Source organism: Zootoca vivipara, chromosome 4, assembly GCF_963506605.1.
Source record: "Zootoca vivipara chromosome 4, rZooViv1.1, whole genome shotgun sequence".
Classification (NCBI taxonomy): Eukaryota; Metazoa; Chordata; class Lepidosauria; order Squamata; family Lacertidae; genus Zootoca; species Zootoca vivipara.
This window is the reverse complement of record NC_083279.1, coordinates 51,850,403-51,871,416: the sequence shown is the minus strand read 5'-3', so window position 1 is coordinate 51,871,416 and position 21,014 is coordinate 51,850,403. Positions and strand designations below refer to the sequence as shown.

Sequence of the window (21,014 nt, the reverse complement as noted above, 5' to 3'; positions counted from 1 at the left end):
TTATATTATAAAACAATTTGAAATGCCTAATTCCTCATGAAGAGAAAGGTATTTGGGGATGAACCCAACTGGTGTCCATCGACTGTTTATTTGTTAAAGCATAGCTTTCCACAAGCAGAAGAGGAATTTAGGAGAACTTCAGCTGTTTCCTGCTGTAGCCACCTCAAAACAAAAATTCGTGGAGGGTAAGGATATCAATGGCTACTAGTCACAATGGCTGTGCATCACCTTCAGTAACAGAGGCAGCAAGTCTCTGATTATCAGTTGATGAGAATCCTAAATAGAGAGAGTGATATTGCGCTCTCTCTCTCTCTCTCTCTCTCTCTGCAAGCATTTAGTTTCCATAGCTTATCTGCTGTTGTCAATATTCATTCTTCCTGTTTAAGACACTTTATCAGGAAGTTGCTGAGTAACAGAAAAGCTATTCATAAGCGTTCTAATCAAATAAAAAATAAACTGCCATCTAATTTCTCCATCACTGATCTCATTCTCTTAGTTAATATATTCTATTACTTTCAAAAACATTTTCCCCATTCACGAAGGCGATATACCAGGAATAAAGGATATGTATTAATCTCTCTCTAATGCATTTTAGTAAGAAGTTTTAAAAAACCCTCGCCACATTTTCTATAAATAACTAGGAAGACCTAGATCTAAGTCAACTCATACCAGCTAAATGATCTTTAGCTTAAAGGATGGCCCGTATCTTTTTGGCAACTTATAGCTCAGGGTCCCTGGTACAGAACTCAGTAAACACAGAGGAAGATAATAATATATTGGCTCCTATTTAATCACCTGTTTTGAGTTGATAATGTGCTCTTTCTAAAAGACTTAGAGCAGATAACAGCAATTATGCCCAGAAAAAAGGTACGAGAACAAACTTAGCCCACATATTACCATCTTGCCTCCTGTTTATTGCCAGAGCTGTATACATGGCATAAGTGTTGCAGAAGCATAGAATGTGGTACCAAGTCCAAAATTCAGTATCCTGGGAATCTAGGCTTATAACCACTCTGGCTTATAATTGTATTGAAGGTGTAAAGGCAATGCCTAACAAAGTTCTAGTTGTGAGTAGGTGTGAGCTGGTATTCCCATTTCTATCCCAGGGGATAGAAGTGGAACTTCCTTATACCTTCTTTCATCTTCCACTACTGGGAGAGCAAACACTTCAAAACCATTAGGAAATATATGCAGTAATGGACGCCAATATTAATTTGCATATTTGAATCAAATATAATTTTGCATGATTGGTACAGATTCCAGTGCACAAAGTACCATTGAATGTTGATTCTGCACAGAGGGTACAAAATGGCAGACAGTTATGATCGGATGTGAATAATTCCCGTGCAAAAACATTTCCAAACTCAGGACTTGTTCATTTGTTACAACGGCAAAATATCAACCTAGTAAAATCTTGGGCTTTCTGTATCATGCTCTTATTAAGTAATATCGTTTCAACTGTGTGACTACAATATGTCCCTTGCATTCCTTTCAAGAACAGATCTGGAGGGCAGATAATAGTCAGAGAGGTACCATGTTCAGATAAATAAAGATTTTTTTTAAAAAAATTCCCTTCCAGTAACACCTTAGAAACCAACTAAGTTTGTCACTGGTATGAGCAAGTGAGCATGCACACAAAAGCTCATACCAATGACAAAACTTAGTTGGTCTCTAAGGGACCCAGGTGGCGCTGTGGGTTAAACCACAGCGTCTAGGGCTTGCTGATCAGAAGGTTGGCGGTTCGAATCCCTGCAATGGGGTGAGCTCCCGTTGCTCGGTCCCAGCTCCTGCCCACCTAGCAGTTCGAAAGCACATCAAAGTGCAAGTAGATAAATAGGGACCGCTCCGGCGAGAAGGTAAACGGCGTTTCCATGGGCTGCTCTGGTTCGCCAGAAAACAGCTTTGTCATGCTGGCCACATGTCCTGGAAGCTGTACGCCGGCTCCCTCGGCCAATATCGTGAGATGAGCGCCGCACCCCCAGGGTCGGTCACAACTGGACTTAATGGTCAGGGGTCCCTTTACCTTTAAGGTGCTACTGGAAGGATTTTTAAAATTTTGTTTCAACTACGTCAGACCAACACGGCTACCTACCTGTAAATAGTAAAGATAGACATTATTTACTCACATGGTGAGGTGTGGGAGAAGAGCAACCCAACCCAGTGGTCTAACTTTGTTGTGATTTCTCCACAGTAAGAAATGCACAAACAGGCCCTTAACCAAAATGAGTCTCTTTGCTACTTCCCCATCAAATTTAACTACAAGGGAGGAAATAAAGATGTTTACTGTGATCCTAACACAGCAAAAAAGTTGGTAAATGTTATTTTCATGTACAAAGGGTATACTTTTCATAAAATTCTTACCTTCCTCAGCAATTTCATATTGTCTAGCCAAGCTGATTTTAGCCTGGGAACAAAAGAATACTGGGACTCCTTAAAGTATCTGTTCAGTAAATCTGGGCACACTTTGAATATGTTCACCGCAAGATCAGCAACCATCTCATCTTCTGCAGCAGTCTTTAGATTCACGAGAAAGCGCAGAAGAACCAAATTCCCTCCTCTAGTAAAGAAAGATTTTGAAAAACAATCACTATGGTAGCATATGCCACCATACAGTAGAAACAAATGTTCAGGATCCAAACAGCTGCTCTAGGCATGTGCAAGGGGGTCTTGAGCATGCCCAGTGGAATCTGACTCTCCCCTCTCCACTTTGACCCCATCTATTCACAAACTGCTCTTGTAATAGTCCTCAGTTTTAAAAGAGGTGTGCCATAAACGGAAAAAAACTGCTATTAGACAAACAAAACAGCACCCCTACTAAGCTCCCTTGGGTGTATGGAATTAGTAAAGTGGCTCTTTGGGTGCAGGCAAGATGGTAAATAAGGCTCTAAATTCTGCTCAGTTTACTTTTGACAGAGAGAACCCAAAATAATTCTGTAATATACTGAAATCACAGAATTGTAATCTAATTTAGACACTTTAGATAGCACATAATTGGCACATAATTGTTTCAATTTCATTTGCAAGAAACAGTACCAGCTGAGAATTTAAGCAGAAGGTGGGATGGGAGGAATGATAGCCTAGGTGAGGCATCCCCAAACTTCGGCCCTCCAGATGTTGTGGACTACAATTCCCATCATCCCTGACCACTGGTCCTGTTAGCTAGGGATCATGGGAGTTGTAGGCCAAAACATCTGGAGGGCTGCAGTTTGGGGATGCCTGATGTAGACCAATCGTTTCACAAGCAAAGGCCAATGCTTCACAGAACTTTCAGCTAAGCAGCCTATATCATATGATGGCAACAACTCCCTAAGGGAAACCATATTATGTTTTTTAAAGGTCTGTTTAGGCTTCTCACTAAAAATACTTGAAGTATTTTGTTCAGCCTTGCCTTCTGGGAGCTGTGGAGTGTTGGGGCTCCCCCCTGTGGCCTTCCTTTAAAAAGGAGATGACATAACAATTGTCAATGTTTCTGCCTCATCCAGAATCACGGTTTGGGACTGGCTGTGGTCCTACACCCCAAATCTACTCCCACCCCTGATGCAATGGACTAGGAAACATTCTGGGGTTTGGGGTAGCTTCCTGGCTGCCCTTCCAATTCTATCTTTCTTCATTTCCTCAAGTTCCTGACAAGTCTCAGTCCCACGGTGGGGAAGACCTGCAGTCCACGTACAAAACCAAAGCAATTTTTGTACATTTGGCTGGTCCTGTTGAAACTATGAGAATCTTTGATTTAAACAGAGAATAGCTGACGGGACTATTTTCAACCACCAAAGTAACTGGGATACTTTACCTTCCTGATGTGCCAAGGCTCGGATCATAAAAGTTAATGCCATGTTTCAGAGAACAGCAGAGATCCAGTAAAAAATCATGGACAAGTTTCCTCACTAGGATCTTTCCTGCCTCGTCAGGATCCTGAGTAGCCTGTGTAGAGCACAAAGATCAATGTTTACTAGAATTTGTTTATTTGACCATAGCTCAGTGGCAGAGCACATGCTTTCCATGCTTCAGAAGGTCCCAAATGCAGTACCTGGCATATCCAGGATCGGAGAGCAAGTGATGGGGAGGGCCTCTGCCTGATACCAGGACGGCTGCCATCAGTCAGAGATGAGCAATGGGGAATACAAATCAACCTTCCCTTTGGCTGGGAAGTCAAATTTGAGGGGCAGGAGAAGATGGCATTTATAAGTAGCACATGAAAAATGGAGTCCCAAGACCTAGCAGCAACCAGCAGATTCTCAGAGGAGAAAAAAGTGAATTGTGGGACACTGTAAAAAGCTGAAGACACTGTCTGTTAAATGTCCATAAGCTGGTTTAGGAAGGATCAGAGAAGACTTTTCTTCCTCACTTCCTTTGCTGTTTTCAGCTGTACATACTAACCTTCCCCAACCTGGTGCCTTGCAAATGTTTTGAACTCCCAACTCCCATCCCATTTTGAATTTCTGCCAGCCCCCCTCAGACCTGCTGGGGCAGGGTGGGTAATAATAACAAAGAGTGGCTGGGGAAACCCAGCCAGGTGGGTGAGGTATATATAATACCGGTAAATTATTATTATTATTATTATTATTATTATTATTATTATTATTACAATAATAATAATCCTTATTCTAGGCAAAATAAATATTGTTTTACTATACAGGGCCAGATATAGCTTTCCTCTTTTTTCTTGGGTTAGTATAAAGGCAAAACCCTTTCTGCTGAGGTTAAACAGTGAAGTGAAATAGAAAAAGATGAGAAGAAACTGCTGTACCGAGACATCTTCTGTGCTGACGTCAATAATTCCATTCCAGCGGTAGAGTGAGGCAATGTGGTTCAATACCTCTACAGTAAAAAAACGCACTTTCTGGGTCTTGCTAAGATTTTTATTGTGAACCACCTAGAAAAAATACAACACATACTCAAATTTCAACTACAAGGCTGAAGAAAACCATATTTTATCTTGATAAATTTATAATTCCGCATTTTCAGGCTAGAGCCTACCTTTGAAATTCCTTTGTTCAAGAATGGTCAAGTTTAAGGTCATTAAGCAAGAAAGACTGAAATGTTCTCCCGTGCATTTCTAAACACTGCCCTTTCTGTACATTTGTTTTATTTTTAGAGTAACCTGTTTGTCCTAGGAAGACTGCAGAGTGGCATTTCTGGTATATGATTGCTTATACCACACTGCAAGATGAACTCTTGATTTTGTTAAGTCTTTAAGATTCCAAAATACTGTTGTTTTTCCTGCAGCAAACTGAAACAGCTGCCCTTGCCCCCAGAAATTGAAGTTTTAAAAGGAAGTCGGAAGAATCTAGTTATTTTTACAGGATGTATAAAAGATTTAAAACTTCCTAACAGTTGCTTTGAAATACTATTTTCTTGTTTGTTTAAAAGCTCAGCAAATTACAGGCTCTAACTCTCAGGGAATATTTTATGATCAAGCAAAAGCTCATAACAGAAATGCTGACACGATCTAAACTGTAGCCAAACATTAAGGGATTGGTAATTGAAGAGTCTTTGGAAAACCACAGCAGAGTTATTTTCAGCAAATAAGATATAAAGAGTAAAGTCATTTCAAGATCATACCTTAGTTGCCAGTGTGGAAAGTAGAAGGCTAACTGAAGAAATTCTATCTTCCTTCAAACCAGTTCGGAAAATATCTGGGATGAAATCTACAAACCATTTAAAAATGTTAAAAACATAATTGGAAGATGGAAAGCATTTTTAAAATGAAATCAATTTTATCAAGTGTTGCCACTGGTGTTTAACAGAGTGCTTTGGTCTACAAGGTGAATGGACTCAGAATAAACAATGAACTTGTACCATGGAAGAGGGTAGCTGAATTCTGAACCCTACATTATCTACACAGTAAGGATGACCGACTATGGGGGAGCAGGGGAAATCTGGCCCATAACATTGTCCCCAATCCAAAGACTCAAGTTTCTCCAGAGCTAAGACACTGGCAAAGCACTTTAACTTTCCTTTGCTGGGATAGAACAGTAAGGGAATCTTGCTCTCATTAAACTCAGCCACTTACTCAAAAACATGAGCAAAGGGTTCTTTAAATCTCAGTCTTCCTCTATCAATACTATGCGAAGAGCACAGAGGTTTCGCTAAGTTCTCCCATTATATCTTGACAGCTAAATGCCTTGTGCAAAGAACTCACAGGCAAATGAAAGTGAACTGCTCCTTCCTAAAGCTTGTATCCAATGAATTTAGGTACTCATACCATCCAAACACGGACATCTCACTTCACAAATAAGAGAGAGATATTAATGCCTTTAAGAAACAATATTTATAATATACCTTTTAACTCCAGAATGTGGACAAGGATTGTGTTGTCACCAGCAATTAAAAAAGAAACAGCATACTGGATATATGCCATACGAACATCAGGCTTGCCCTAAATAAATGTTAAGAGACATTCAGCAACTTATAAACCGAAATGCCACCTCACTACAGCAATTGTAAAATGAGGGACTTAATATATATTTAAAAGAGTGACTGCAATTTTAAACAGTTCAGAGTCTTTTAACTAGCAGAACCATTTGTAAGTTTATCATATTTTGTTAGGTGCACTCCATCAGAAACTTAGGCCCTTGGTTTGCACAAGAGCCTTGATATGTGTAACAACTTCTGCTGTTGTAGCTTCCTCACATTTACATAAAACAAAAGCAGCCAAAAGCCCAAGGGCCCAGGATTATTTATGCATTAAACATGGGAGGAAGATGAACAATGTCTTTTTATGTATCTGGAACAATGCAAGAACAACAGAAGAGGCGGTTCACCAGTCATATGAATGAATATAACATACGCAAAAGCTTCCTATACATGGGAAGCTAACACATCTTCTTGATGTCCCTGTTTTTATCAGCAGAATTCTGGTGTGGAACAGCAAACAAACATGTTGCACTTCCATGCACACCTGCATTTTACAGTAGCATAATCCTAGGAAAACTGTACAATGTGCTTTTACTCAACTTTGGAAGGAAACCACAGCTTGAGTCACACATGATTGTGTTTGTGTGCATATGAGCTTGCTTGCTGTGAAACTCTCACAGGGTGACTTTGTTACATCATTTTTATGCAAGAAGGCATTTGCGTAAAACAGCCCTCACATGAGGGGGGAGGGGGGAAACCTGACAGTTAAATCCATGTCATTCAAAACATAGGTGCTATTTCATACAAAAGCCCCCCAAAATGATTTAGTAAAATCATGTATTTCCCCCCCCAAAAAAACCCTAAGTAAATAATCGAAAAATGTTTCCCCTGTAGATCGGTGACAGTTTGAAGCAATAAAACAATCCAGATCAATGATGCTGTGCACATGATATTGAAAGAGACTTAGGTATCCCCACCCCCAATTCTAGCTTTACTTTTCACACCACAAAAAACAAATACGGTTAAGCCATTACTTACACTCACTGCATATTTCCTCCTCTTACCTTATAATCTCTCCTCTTCACTAAACTAGGAAGGAACTTATTATTGAAATCAAAGTGGCTGTAGACATCCCTTGCAGCATCTGGCCCCTGTGACACCATTGCAGACAGCAAGATGAGGCACTGGCGAGACAGTCTATATAAACAACACAGGAGAAGGAACAGTACACAGGCAAACCAGTCAATGAAAAATAAAGAACTGACACCTTTGAAATAAAAATAGGCAGGTTTGAATTATGCCAGCTAAGAGCGGCAGATACCTAGCACATCACCACTAAACGGCAGATTTGTGGAGGGGAGAGAGAAATTCCCATTGTGAAAGCCAACATCCTTGTGGCAATGGGAAACTTTTCTGGATAAAATGCTCTATATTTTTTGTTTCAGCACTTTTAAGACAAATGATAGAATATTATACAGGCCACTTCTTTAACAGGCTAAACCCTGTTAAATTATGATTCCAAGGCTGGCCCTATCATTAGAAATGCCGAGCCACATCCCAGACTGAAGTGTTTGCCTGAAAACCTTAATATTTAACCTTAACAAAATAATGCCATCCCCACAATTAGCCCTTGTAAGTTTCTTTACAGAGGACGAATTTATTCCGTATAGCAGGGACCTGGTCAGTCACTTACCAGACCAGGCTTCCTCAACCTCGGCCCCTCCAGATGATTTTGGCCTACAACTCTCATGATCCCTAGCTAGCAGGACCAACAGTCAGGGATGCTGGGAATTGTAGTCTCAAAACATCTGGAGGGCCAAGGTTGAGGAAGCCTGTACCAGAATAACTATTGCAAGATTCTGGAGAGAGAATTCTGGTATACAAAAGTGTAGGATATTGCATTATTAGAATATTGACTCACAAACAGAGTACATAAAAGTGGTAAGTTTATTTTAATTTGGTATAATTTTGTCACTTATGTTAATATCCATGAGTATGGCCAGGTCCTACCAACAATTTTAAACACATGCAGTTGATGTGAGTAACTGTCATTTTTACACTTTTCTTCCTGTTGATGCGTCTTTTTTATAGTGGACCCCTGCACTCTGTAATGGATGCTGCACATTATATTTTGAATTTTAAAAAATGTGCCACCACATTTTTGTAACTATGCTTTAAATCTATGCTGGTGGAGTATAAGTGTCAAATAAATAAATAAATAAACAAACATGGAAGCAAAAAGAAAGGAGGAAGGTCATGGCAAATTATTTTCCTAAATCAAGTACAAAGAGTACTTTGTGTACCATTCCAAGATCTGTTCTCAGGATTAAAGTGGCATGATCCTGATCAATGGAAATATTGTTTTATTAAAGTTTTAGACAGTTATATATGTCCTTTGGTTTGCAATGAACTTACCTGTGACTCTCAGAATACAGAGCAGCATAGATCAATCTCATGTAGCTATTGATCAGCTTCTTTACTATGTTCATCCCCACCACACTGAAGTGGGACAAATCACTCGCTGTTCGCAGCAAAATGCTTTCTAGAGCTTGAAAGATTAGCAGCATCTGCAACATTTAAATACTTTATTATACTTTGTTCATTGGGGTGGGTGGGTGGGTGGGTGGGAAAAGCAGCAAATATTAGTAGAACTTGAGAAGTCATCATCCTAAATAAAATATAACATCTAACAATAAAGGAAGCTTCCAAATGTAAAAATATAGCAAGTGCTTACCGCTCCCTCCTACAATGATAATCTCTAAATCAGAATACCAAGAAGAAAGCAAAGAAATATTACAAATGAATTGTGGACCCAATCTTTGCTAAATAAGGTCTTCAAGGAGACAATTTCTGTAAAAGTAAGCCAAAATTTCCAAGCCAATGCTCCAGTCCTGTAGTGCAACAAAATGCTTGCAGCCAACACACAATTTCAAAGGAAGATGGAACAACAGTGCACATCACAAACGTGCAGGGCTACAAATCTTACAAGATGAAAATATGAAGGAAATATTTCACAGACTTATTGTGAGGACAAATAAAATTATCATTTTAAGTGTTTCAATCTGTGAAATACTTGACAAACAATAAACGTTAATTTAACTGTGTGAAGGTTCCAGTGGAACGTTTATTCCTTATTGCTTTATGTTACCAATCAGCACTTGTTCACTGTATAAACAACTCATCATAGAATGCTAAATGCAACAAACAAAATACTGACCTCACTTTCAGCCCGCCTTTCACCATCCAGAAGTTTTAAAATTTCTGCACACTCAACTGAAACTTTTATGTATCCCTCTACAACATCATACTGTTCTGCTGATGGTAATGATTTCGCTCTTGATATGAATGTTTCCAAACCTGGAACAAATCAAGGACTTATTCAACACTTGCCCGAAATCCTTGAGAGATGCTGCTGTTCAGTATAGCCAAGATCAACCAGCTAAAGAAGGCAGCTTCCTATGTACCTAGAAACAACCACCAACAAATTGCTGGCATTAATACCTTGTCAATGCAACCTCTGGGAACAGAACACAGGTGCAGACCGACCAACAAATGGTGCAACAGTAACAAAGTGGGAAATAAATTTGTAATAGTACACCATAACAAAGTTGGAGCATGAACTAGGAGTCTGTATGACCTGGGTAAATCTGAAGATTTAAATATTATAAATAAAATCATTGAATCATAGAATTGTAGAGTAGGAAAGGACCATGAGGATCATCTAGTCCAACCCCATGACACTGAGATTAAGAGTCTCTCTTTTTTTATGTTGACAAGCTTCCCTACCTGGGGACATCTTGCAAACTTTCTACCCCCTGCAACTGTGCACTTCTAGTGTGATATATAAACAATCAGTCCCATTTTGTGCTCTGCATTAATCAATATGCAGATATACAGCTAAAATGATTTTAGCTGTATTTAAGCTAAAATGGGATTGTTACGGGCTGTACTTTTTACACAGCATTGCCATTTAACTCAAACGTTTACATTTACCCTTTTAGACCTTACTGTAAATACATACCAACAGAGGATTACGGTACATTTCATGCATGTGATGAAGCAGGCACTACTAAACCATCCCATAATAAATGTGCTGAGTCTATAAGGTGCCACAAAACTCTGTTGCCTTTAATGAATCTGCAATCATGAACTTGCAACAAGGGAACCACTTGAACTAACTGCATAAATAGAGAAAAAACTGTTTGAAATAACTAATCCCCTACGCATCAGCCGATTGCTGCTCTTTTCTTTCAAAAAGGGCTATTCTGATGGACAAGGGTTGCGGGGGGGGGGTGGATCTCTGCGACCTGCATCTTCCTCGACGGAGCGGTTAAAGTTAATTACTGAGCATCCAATTTTGGTGGAAAACTGAGCCATGTAACTCACTGGGGTGGCGAAGCAGTACTTGGCTATATAAATCAGCAACAAAGGGGGAAAAAATCCGGGTGGTGGGGAAAGTGTAGGCTACGCTATTGCCCAAGGATAGCTGCTTGGCCCTTGCCCAGACACGGATTCGCAGTGCTTTGGCCCCCAGGGGGGGGGGAGTGGGGGGAAGCGTTTCGGAAAAGGAGCGGCGGAGGACAAGCAACCGATGTGGCGAACACGTGGGGAAAGCAGCCGCTGCCTCGCCCTTACCCTTCATGGCGGCGCTGGGGTCGCGCAACGTGGACTTGAACTGGGTCCCGGTGAGTTCCGCGGCCTCGCTGCTGCGGGCCCGCTTAGGCGGCGACGGCTTCTCCTTCTCCTGCCGCTTGGCCGAAGCCGGGCTTTTCCGCTTGGCGCCCATGACCAGGAGCAACCGCGGCCAGCCGTCGAGCGGGGCGAAGAGATGGAAGCCCGACTTTGCCTCGCTGCTCTTCGCGGCAGCCGGAAGCGGTCCGTCGGCTGTTCTTACCCCCGGAAACTGGCAAGCGAGATGAAGGTTCCGCCTTAGGCCGTTTTGGGAGCTTCAGAGGAAGCCACTGAAAGGAGTCCTTCGCAGTCCAGGGACCAAGAGACCGAAACCGACAGCGGCCCCTTCTGCTTCTTCAGATGCAGCCACCATCCCAGCTCCCTCTCTGTTCTGCTTCTTGTGTCGCCCCCGTCCGATGTCTTCGGACTCCAGCGGCTGCCAGGGGTGGTGGGTGCAAGAGATCTGCCTCGGGAGAAGCGCAACACGTTCCCCTGTCCTGCCATAGAGGCTTTTTCGCTGGTTGCTGCCATTTGAAGTGAGCGGTGCACGAGGGCGCGCACGCTCTAGGGGGCCCACCGAACCTAGAAATCTTAAATTAGGATGCGCAAAAAAATTCAATTCTGCACACTAAGTTAGAGTAGCATAGCATTGGTTTGTTTTTGTCTTTTCTCTGGCAAGTGTTTCTACTTCCGAAGCTTATCAGCATTTCTACTTCCGAAGCTTATCCGCTGTTACGATCGAAAGAGATTCATAGCGGGGATTTCTTGGAGGCTAGTGGTGTCAGCGTGAATGTCATATGCCATCTGACTTTCTGCTACTTTTGAAGAATTTTCTTGCTACTTTTGTCAACTCTGGCCTTCAGTGATACGCTTTCATGCACCGGTGCCTGTTTTTTCTCTGTCTGGCAACCGTAGTTGTTTATATTTTAAGAACACAGTGGTAACTTAGAGGCTCACCTACTGCTGCTGTGTGCTTTTCGTTTATCATGATTTCTCAAATGTTTGCCTAAGCTCTTCCAAGTGGAGCTCTATATGTTTCTAGAAGCATTAGATTGCCACATATAAATGCTGCTGTTAGCGGAGTGAGGTGGCAAATGGGTTTTCTTTACCTTTATGTGTGCTCTCTCCTGCCCACATTTGTTTTCCTTGTTGTCTGGGCATATGGTTTTGCATTTAGTATTCCATCACTAGTAGTATTTTGTTATTTTTATCTTGCTGCATTATGTCTGATAAAGTAAAAAAACTTCCATGCTAGCAGAAATGTAAAAAAGAAAGTGGAGATTGAGAACCCATACTCCTCCAAATGTTGCTAAACTACAGCTCACATCATCCCTGGCCATTGGCCATGCTTACTGGGGCTGATGGGAATTGAAGTTCACCATCATCTGGACAGCCAAAGGCTCCCCAACCCTGGCATAGTGAAATGAATTAGCCAGCCGAAGATGTGATGGCCACCAGTTAGGACATCTTTAAAACAAGGCTGACAGATTTGTGGAAGGTCAATAACTGCTAGGCATGAAGGTTACGGTATATACTTCTTTCAGAATCAGAGGCAGTATGCCTCTCAATACCAGTTGCTGAGAAATAGCAGCAGGAGAGTGCTATTGCCCTTATACCCTGGTTATGAACTTCTCATAAGCATCTGACTGATGCTGCTTGCTGCTGTGAGGAACAAGACTCTGGCTAGACGAATCTTTGTTTTGATCCAGCTGAGCTCTTATGTTTGGTCCCTTCCAGCCCCACTATTCTCCAGGAGAATACATAGTCAAAAGTGTTTTTCCCCCACCCCACCATTTACACAAAAACATACCCTTACATTTCATGTTAATTGTTTCAGAATAACTAAGGTTGCAGTCATAAACACAGCTGCCATGGAATAAGTCCCATTGAACTCAGATATGTGCTTCTGTTTAGACATGCTTAGGATTGCACTGCACAGCCCTAAGCAGCACTCTTCCACTTCAGCACAATTTCTAAACTGTTTATTGGATTAAAGTGTTCCCTTGAGATTTATTACAGTTGAAAAGGTTAAATTATCATGCAAGCATGATACTCAAAACACCTTTTGAATATTTTACTGCTAAGAGAGCAGAATGTAAAATTAATCCTTGTAAATGAGAGCTACATATTTCAAGTTTCTCCCCTTCTTCATCCATTGTTGGTTATAGTTACTTACACGTATTTACTTCCTTGTGAAACATGTCTATGAACCTAGCAGTGTTTATATTTTTTCCAAGTAGTATTTAAGAGGTGTGGTCTGCTAGTCTGTTTTTTGTATCCTGGGTCTAGGACAGGCATGACCAAACTGTGGCCCTCCAGATGTTTTGGACCACAATTCCCATCATCCCTGACCACTGGTCCTGTTAGCTAGGGATCATGGGAGCTGTGGGCCAAAGCATCTGGAGGGCTGCAGTTTGGGGATGCCTGGTCTAGGAGATTAGTGTATTAAATTTGATTCTGCAATCAAGTCGATATACAAAGTGAATGTAAATCTTACTCCAGCTAGAATGTATATTCAGTTGTAGTATCGTTTACAATGCAGTGGCCATACACTTTACATGTTATATTAAAACTAATCAATTCCTCACCCCATCATTAGTTATGAGGGACTTATTCACAAGCAATGGCATCTTGTAAACTTTTTTATTTTTTATTTTTGTTTACTAATATTGGAGTTAGGTTTATTTCCTTACTGATTGTGCATTCCTATGCTATATAAATCCAGCATGCCTATCCCACCACCACCACAACAGCGAGGCAATCCTGAGTCTACTTATAGGAGAGCAATAGATTGTTTTACTAGTCCTGGATAAAAATTACACAAGCATCATGCTAAGGATAATGTGCACACACGTTACACACACACTTTCTAATAGTGTTTTATTAATGTGTTTTAAAATGGAGAGAGAGAGAGAAAAGATTTGACACTGCACTCCCAAAACATCACTGCATGTTAACACAGTACAATCCAGTCAACAATAAGCACTTTTATTTCTATTGATTTTTGGTTACAGGTCTGCCACTGAATTCAGTAGGACTTAAAACCTTAGTTGGATCATATTCATATAATGCAGTGAAAAAGTGAATAAAATAATAACCTCCAGGAGAAATAGTGAAAATCTTTCATCAACATATTGTCGTCATAAAATAAATAAGAGGATTATTTGTACAGCAGGAAATACAATTAAGATGTGATTGCTAAGGATCTGATGTTGTAGGAAGCTACATCAGACATAAAATAAAACCTGCCAGCAGGCTAATGTATATCATATTGCTACTTCATTAAAATAAAGAAAGCATCTGGAGACCATAGGGGAAATGTTAGGCTCTAGTAACAGCAGTTGCAAACAGTTAATTTAGGACCTTGAATTATACTGAGTTCAATAAAACCATCCTAGAGTTGAGCCAGGCCGCAGTCCTTTACAGTAGACATGCCTAGGATTGTGCTATTAATTAACTTTTAGAACTAGAATGAACAACCCCCTATCCCACATTATTAATTCAAAGCTTTAACCAAAGGAAAATCTGTTTTTCCTCGTTGAAACATGCAAGAGCATGAAGAACAGGATCACTGCAATTTTTGAAATTTTAATTTTATACAGTAATGTATATGAAAAATAGAATTTGTGGGACTTTTGTTAATAGTTCTGGAATATATATATATATATATATATGAGAAAAGTTGTGTTGGAATGCTTTGTTTATTCCCACTTCCATAGAAACGGAGACTGAGTCTGCAAACATGGGGTGCCTTGTTTTAAATAACCACCATATAGTGATTATTTTAAACTACTTGCTTTGTTTCAACTAGCCATGACATTCATTTCCATAGAAACAGAGCCAAAAATGGCAGCTGAGTCGTTAAAACTTTTGGGGGGAAGATTTACTTGGTGTCAAAGTGCAGGGAATAAAGTACTTTAAAATGGTCTCACTGGTGAGAAACTTCTGTAATTGGATTCAGACAAACAGAAATTTATCAGACAAAGGAAGAGACTGAGATGTTTAAGAGAGTTGAAGGCACAGCAATCTTTAAAAAGTAGTGATAGACCTCAGTAACTTAAAGTGCTATTACAGTTATGGTGAGCCTGGCTGTAAACTTATCAATAATCTACAGTACTATAATCTACATTCTCAGGTTCCTCTTGTTTTTCTGACTGTTGCCTTAGAAAGAAAAAAAACTAGACAGTATCAATTTCATTTGTGTTAATATTGAGCAAGCAAAGGTTGGATGGTCGTCTGTCATGGATGTTTTAGTTTAGATTCATGCATTGCCAAGGGTTGGACTAGATGACCCCTGAGGTGCCTTCCGATTCTATGATGTGGCATGAGTTTTAAGTTGGAAGAGAGAAAGGGATTGAGAAAGAGCCAGTGTAGTATAGAAAGTAGACTAGAAGCTGGGAGACCCAGGTTCAAATCTCTACCTAGACCTCACTACGTGACTTAGTCATTGTCTCTAAGCCTACCTCGCAGGGTTGTTGTGAGGATAAAATGGGAAGTATTGTGTACACCACCTTGAGCTCCCTGATGAAAGGTGGAATATAAATGCAATAAAGAATAAAACACAGACATAATATGAAACTGCTATTCTGGTTATTATTTTTATTAACATTTATAGACTGCCCTAAGAGTTCTTAGGGTGGCCAACATCAACAGCACAATATAAAATTCACTGGGAATGAAAATTTTAAACTGCATAAAAACTTAGTTGCAGAATTTAAAAACCGCTTTAAGACTTAATAAGAGATAAGGGAAATGAAAAATATTGTGTTTGCCTGGCATAATTGCATGCAGAGCAATCATGCAGGGGTCTTGGTAGCAAAGAGACCTATGTGTGTAGCCTTTCAGTTGTAGATACTCATACTCAATACATGGACATCAGAGGTTGCTGTTGACATCTGTCTGACCCTGGAGACAATAGAGGAGTGTGTTTTGGGGTGAAGTCAAATCATTGGGGAGTTACAGCCCCTGTTGTTGCTGTAGAGACCAATGTGGGAAAGACGTGAAGGGACTAAAGTAAAAATATACACTGGTACCATTATAAATACACACCAACTATTACCAAATAAAACCCACAAAGCATTTAGAGGCTATATTGAGAGGTGCTGAAGAATTGCAGAATACTATACTACTTGCCTAATACTAATTGCAACTATTAAGAATAGTTGTACAAACTTGCAGTACTTTATTAAATGTTGGTAAACTGTGCAAATGTATCTTCAGCATCACTTGCATCTGCAGTCTCCAACGCCATCATGGCAATTGCACTGGTGCAGGATCATTACATGTTACAATCTACATACCTGAAGTGTATTAATTCTTGCACAGAAATGTTTTCATGACAGGAATTTAAGTTTCTTTTCAAAGCTGGGAGTATAGGGTTTTGTTTTGTTTTCTTGAGCAGAAATTATGGTTTGTGCTTGTATGTATCCTGGGGAAATGCAGATACATCTTGCTTCACACAGTATGTTTCCCCCCCCCTACAGCCTTCATCACCCTACATAGCTGCCAAGTTATCCCTTTTTTTAAGGGATTTTCCCTTATGCTGAATAGGCTTCCTCACGAGAAAAGGGAAAACTTGGCAGCTATGTCACCCTATTGGAAAAACTCTACACCACCAACTGTGAAGTGCTGTGTCAATGTTTTTATTTCATCATGAGTGACAAAGCAGCACCATGTTCTGAGAGTGTACATTGATACTAGGAGGCGAAATAATATGACGTGACTCTCCTGTGCTTCCTACCCAGCATTTGCGCAATGCAATTTATACATAACGTACCAAGAAGTTTAATGGGGAAAGGATTGCAGCCCTAGTAGTTCCATTTTCACCTGCTTGCTGGTGCACAATGCAATCCTATACATGTCTACTCAGAAACAAGTCTACTCCCACATAATCCTATAAGGCTACTCAGAAACAAGTTCCAAGTGGAGTTACGCCCAGCGCCCTTCCTAAACAAATCCGTCAAGGTAACCAACTGAGCTATCCAGGCTGATAAAGATAAACCAGCTAAGAACATAATAATAATTATAACAACATTCACACGTGCGTACCAAAACCATAACCTCCCTACTAGACGTTCGGCGCAGAAGGCTTTAATTGGCGGCGTCTGCTACGTGAAAGTTACTAGATGCTGGTCCTCGCTTGCAAAGCAGCAGCAGCAGCCGTTCTCAGAATGGCTGTGGCGTTTTCCTTTTATTTATTAGCTGCTGTGCTAAGTGCCTTTCGTGCTAATCTTGCAAACTTTTGGGGAAAGGGGAAAAAGGGGGAAGTTGAGGGGCGGCCGGAATGGTAAAGCAGAGAGGGGGGAGAGAGAGAGAGCAGACAGGAATGAGGCTGAGAGGGAGCAGGTGATGTATACTAATCGGGACGAGGGCTGGGAGGTGCTGCGTGGTCTGCACACACAGAGACTGGCTGGCTGGCTGGCGTTGGCTTTTCGACGCCAGTGCCAGCGGCGGCTCTTCCCTTTCGCTGCCACCCCTGCTCTCTCTCGCTCGCTCGCTCTCTCTCTCTCTCTCTCTCTCTCTCACACACACACACACACACACACACTCAGCGCCTCACACGCACTTCACTTCTCCAGCCGGGGGCCAGTCAGTGCTCGCTGAGAGGGACTTCCTCTTCAGGGAAAGAAGCTGCGCGGGGACTTTTTCCCTTTCCCTGTCACTCAGGAGCCTTGCCCTTTCCTTCGCTCGCTGAGGGGGCGGCGGCGTCCTCATTCCCAAGAAGGACAGGGACGCACACTCTTTCTTTCGTTCTTTCTGTCTGTCTCTCTTTCTCGGCTCGGGGCCGGAGCCGTCATGTGACCGACTTGGGCTGCAGGGACCCCCCCCCCGGCCTCCCTCCGCGCCATGAGTGAACTGGAGGCTGCTGGGCAGCATCCAAGCCGGCGCCAGGTAGAGCTCAGGCTGCCGCTCAGCCTCCTCTCCTGCCTGCTCCTGGTCTGGACCAAAGAGATCGCGGCGCTGGCGGACTTCTCAGGTAAGGGCAACAATCTCTGCGGCGGGTGGGCTACTGGCCAGCCCCATCTCAGCAGCATCGCCAGGCAGGGCGGCCAGCAAACAGGTGGGCGCGGGCAGGACCAGGGAGGGGAGTCTCCCTCTGAAACGGGCTGGATGGTTGAACAGCTGGCATATAGGCACACTGTATGGTTTTCCTTTTTCTCTAGCTAAGACAGGAAATTCAACAGGTACCTGATTCCTCCTCCACAGAATTCAGTATGTAAAACTTTACTCCATAGTGCAACTACTTAAGGCTCTATTGAGGGGAAGGGAAGATACGGTAGATAAATTCTAATACAAAAGTATTGATATATATTGCTTAGTACTTAAACCCGTTCTCAGCTTAGGGTTGTTGTTTTTTGCAATCTCATTGAGAAGAGAGAGAGAGAGAGAGAGAGAGAGAGAGAGAGAGAGAGAGATAAAAGGGTTTTGCCAGATGAACACAAAACATTTCCAAGAAAAACCAACTTCATTAAAGATCTTGAACTGATAATGCTTTTGAAGTCCATTCCCAAAGCTGTCAGGTGCTGTACATTAGCTAGGGTTGCTATACTCATTACTTGGAGAATCCAATGTCTCTTACCATAGGCAATGTTCTGCCCCCTGTTTAATCCCCACAACCAACACCTATGGAACTGGAAGTGTAGGTGGATTCCCATTGAACCTGAACCAAGACCCATTTCATTTTATAAAAGGGAGTCCTGGATGTGCTTCATTGGTAGACTGTATGCTGTGAATGAAGATGAACTTTCTGGAATGCTTAGCTGCTGTGGTATAGAAAACCCCCACATTGTCAAATATTGCTGCCTACATCATTTTGACAGCTGAGCTTGTGCCAACCCCGGTACATGAGGCCCATAGGGATGGGATGCAGTGAATTAAATGGCCAGATATATGGTGTGCAGCTGCTTGCTTAGGCGTGTGTTTGTGAGGCTTTAGGTAGCTCAAGGCCAGGAAGGAAGGCTGCAGCCTAGAATACCCTGTTTCCCCTTTTTTAATACGTAGTCATAAAGTAAGCCATGGCAGGGTTTTTAAGTATTTGAGAAATATAAGACATACCCCGAAAATAAGCCATACTTCCGCGCCGCGGAAACCAACCTCCACAGGCACCTTCACTCACAGAGTCACCCCATGTAGCCAGCACTGCAGGAGCGCGATCAGCTATGAAGAGGCGCTCCAAGAGCTCCGCTTAACAGCTGATCGCGCTCCCGCCTTGCTGGCTGCATCCCCGCGCTCTGCCTTCTCGTCCACCGCCATCCCTGCCACTTCCGTGCTTGCCGCCACTGCTGGGCTCACTGCTTCTTCCTTGCCTGGCCCGGCCAAGGAGCTTGGAGCGCCCTGCAGCGGCGGGCGGAGCGCATGAGCCAGCGGCCTCTGCCTGGCCCGGCCAAAGACGCCTGCCACCCCGCCACCCGGAACTGGGGGCTGCTGCAGCGCCGAGCACTCAAGACAGCCCAGCAGCGCCCTGAGCCAGCGCCCTGAACCGTAAAACCCGTACCGGTAATAAAAAAATAAGACATCCCACCGAAAGTAAGCCACCCTGTGTTTTTTGAGGGGGGAAAAGTTATAAGACGGTGTCTTAAAAAGGGGGAAACACGGTAGTATCACTGTAAGTGGGTACAGGTTCATGGCTAGACTACAATGGCTCATCAAGGGTAGAGGATGTGCTTTGAAAGATTTGCTATGCATGCTTAAGAAAGATACATTCATAAGTAAATGTCCTGAAAGATATAATCTGCAGGAGCACAGACTAGGGGCACATATAGACAAGATCATGGTGTATGAATTATTTGCTGCTGAAAACTCTTCAGAACTAAAGTAGTCAGAAAGCTTTAAAAACCAACAAACACACCAGCACAGAACCAAAGAATGCCATTTTAGTACTTGCTGTTGTGTGCAGAATGAAAACTCTAGCCAACTTAAGAAACCTAAATATGAAACAAGGCATAAATTGTTATTTTGAATTAATTTAGACTGAAATAGCATCATACTGATGATCTTGTATATGTGCTCTATGAATTATAAAACCTTGAAATTGTGAATAGCATTGTTCTAAGCAATTGTTCTAAGGGACCCAGATGGCACTGTGGGTTAAACCACAGAGTCTAGGGCTTGCTGATCAGAAGGTTGGCGATTCGAATCCCTGCAATGGGGTGAGCTCCCGTTGCTCGGTCCCAGCTCCTGCCCACCTAGCAGTTCGAAAGCACATCAAAGTGCAAGTAGATAAATAGGGACCGCTCCAGCGGGAAGGTAAACGGCGTTTCCGTGCGCTGCTCTGGTTTGCCAGAAGCAGCTTTGTCATGCTGGCCACATGACCCGGAAGCTGTCTGCGGACAAACGCCGGCTCCCTCGGCCTATAGAGCGAGATGAGTGCTGCAACCCCAGAGTCGGACACGACTGGACCTGATGGTCAGGGGCCCCTTTACCTAAGCATATGATAGAATTGTTATACTGACATTATTGCCCCAATTTAGATACAATGATATATGTATGTTCCTCCGAGTCCCTTTCAATTTTATGACTCTTATGATTCCTTGTTTAACTGAGTTAACTGTATTGAAGAGAATGTAGTGGATAAATAGATACAGTACTCTAGTACAATACTGTGCATGTTTTGCTCAGAGGTCAGTCACATTGAGTTAAATGAGACTAACACCTAAGTAAGTGTTCACTGTGTTGATCAGTGAAAGGTTAAGCTGTTTAAACTGGGGTGGGGGTGTCACAGCAACTGGAATAATTAAAACACAGCAGAGAAATAATTTAGTACTGTTTTGGTGGGACTTGCTGACAGATATTATTATTATTACATACTATTACAAGGAAACAGGCTTCTAGATAAATTCTAGAGAAACCATTAGCACGGCTTAAATGTACCAAAACTCAGACCTCCACTATGAAGCCAAAGGGCAAATGTGAGTCAGTGGGAATTCAAAGATTTTCCTCACCCGCACACTTAAAAAAGATCCATGTATTAACCCTGTAGCCTTGAA

At 42.0% G+C, this 21,014-nt stretch overlaps 2 protein-coding genes across 5 annotated transcripts in view; one reads left to right on the top strand and one right to left on the bottom strand.

Moving 5' to 3' along the window:
• URB1 (URB1 ribosome biogenesis homolog) overlaps nt 1-11,393 on the bottom strand; it is a 50,302-nt gene extending 38,909 nt beyond the window's left edge. The window contains exons 1-9 of one of the 2 annotated variants that reach the window (XM_035114779.2): nt 10,993-11,393; nt 9,575-9,714; nt 8,773-8,924; nt 7,422-7,554; nt 6,283-6,379; nt 5,563-5,648; nt 4,748-4,873; nt 3,791-3,921; nt 2,362-2,557 (exon numbers count right to left, since the gene is read on the bottom strand). In XM_035114779.2, coding sequence (XP_034970670.2) covers nt 2,362-2,557; nt 3,791-3,921; nt 4,748-4,873; nt 5,563-5,648; nt 6,283-6,379; nt 7,422-7,554; nt 8,773-8,924; nt 9,575-9,714; nt 10,993-11,143 — 1,212 coding nt within the window. In that variant the 5' untranslated portion in view covers nt 11,144-11,393. Of the gene's footprint in view, nt 1-2,361; nt 2,558-3,790; nt 3,922-4,747; nt 4,874-5,562; nt 5,649-6,282; nt 6,380-7,421; nt 7,555-8,772; nt 8,925-9,574; nt 9,822-10,992 lie in introns of both variants that reach the window. The other variant, XM_035114780.2, reaches the window with a different exon arrangement.
• A 5,981-nt stretch (nt 11,394-17,374) lies between these two features.
• The window catches only part of EVA1C (eva-1 homolog C), a 52,467-nt gene continuing 48,827 nt past the window's right edge, over nt 17,375-21,014 (top strand). The window contains exon 1 of one of the 3 annotated variants that reach the window (XM_060273615.1): nt 17,375-18,004. In XM_060273615.1, coding sequence (XP_060129598.1) covers nt 17,875-18,004 — 130 coding nt within the window. In that variant the 5' untranslated portion in view covers nt 17,375-17,874. The remainder of the gene's footprint in view (nt 18,005-21,014) is intronic. The other 2 variants (XM_035115385.2, XM_035115384.2) reach the window with 2 other exon arrangements.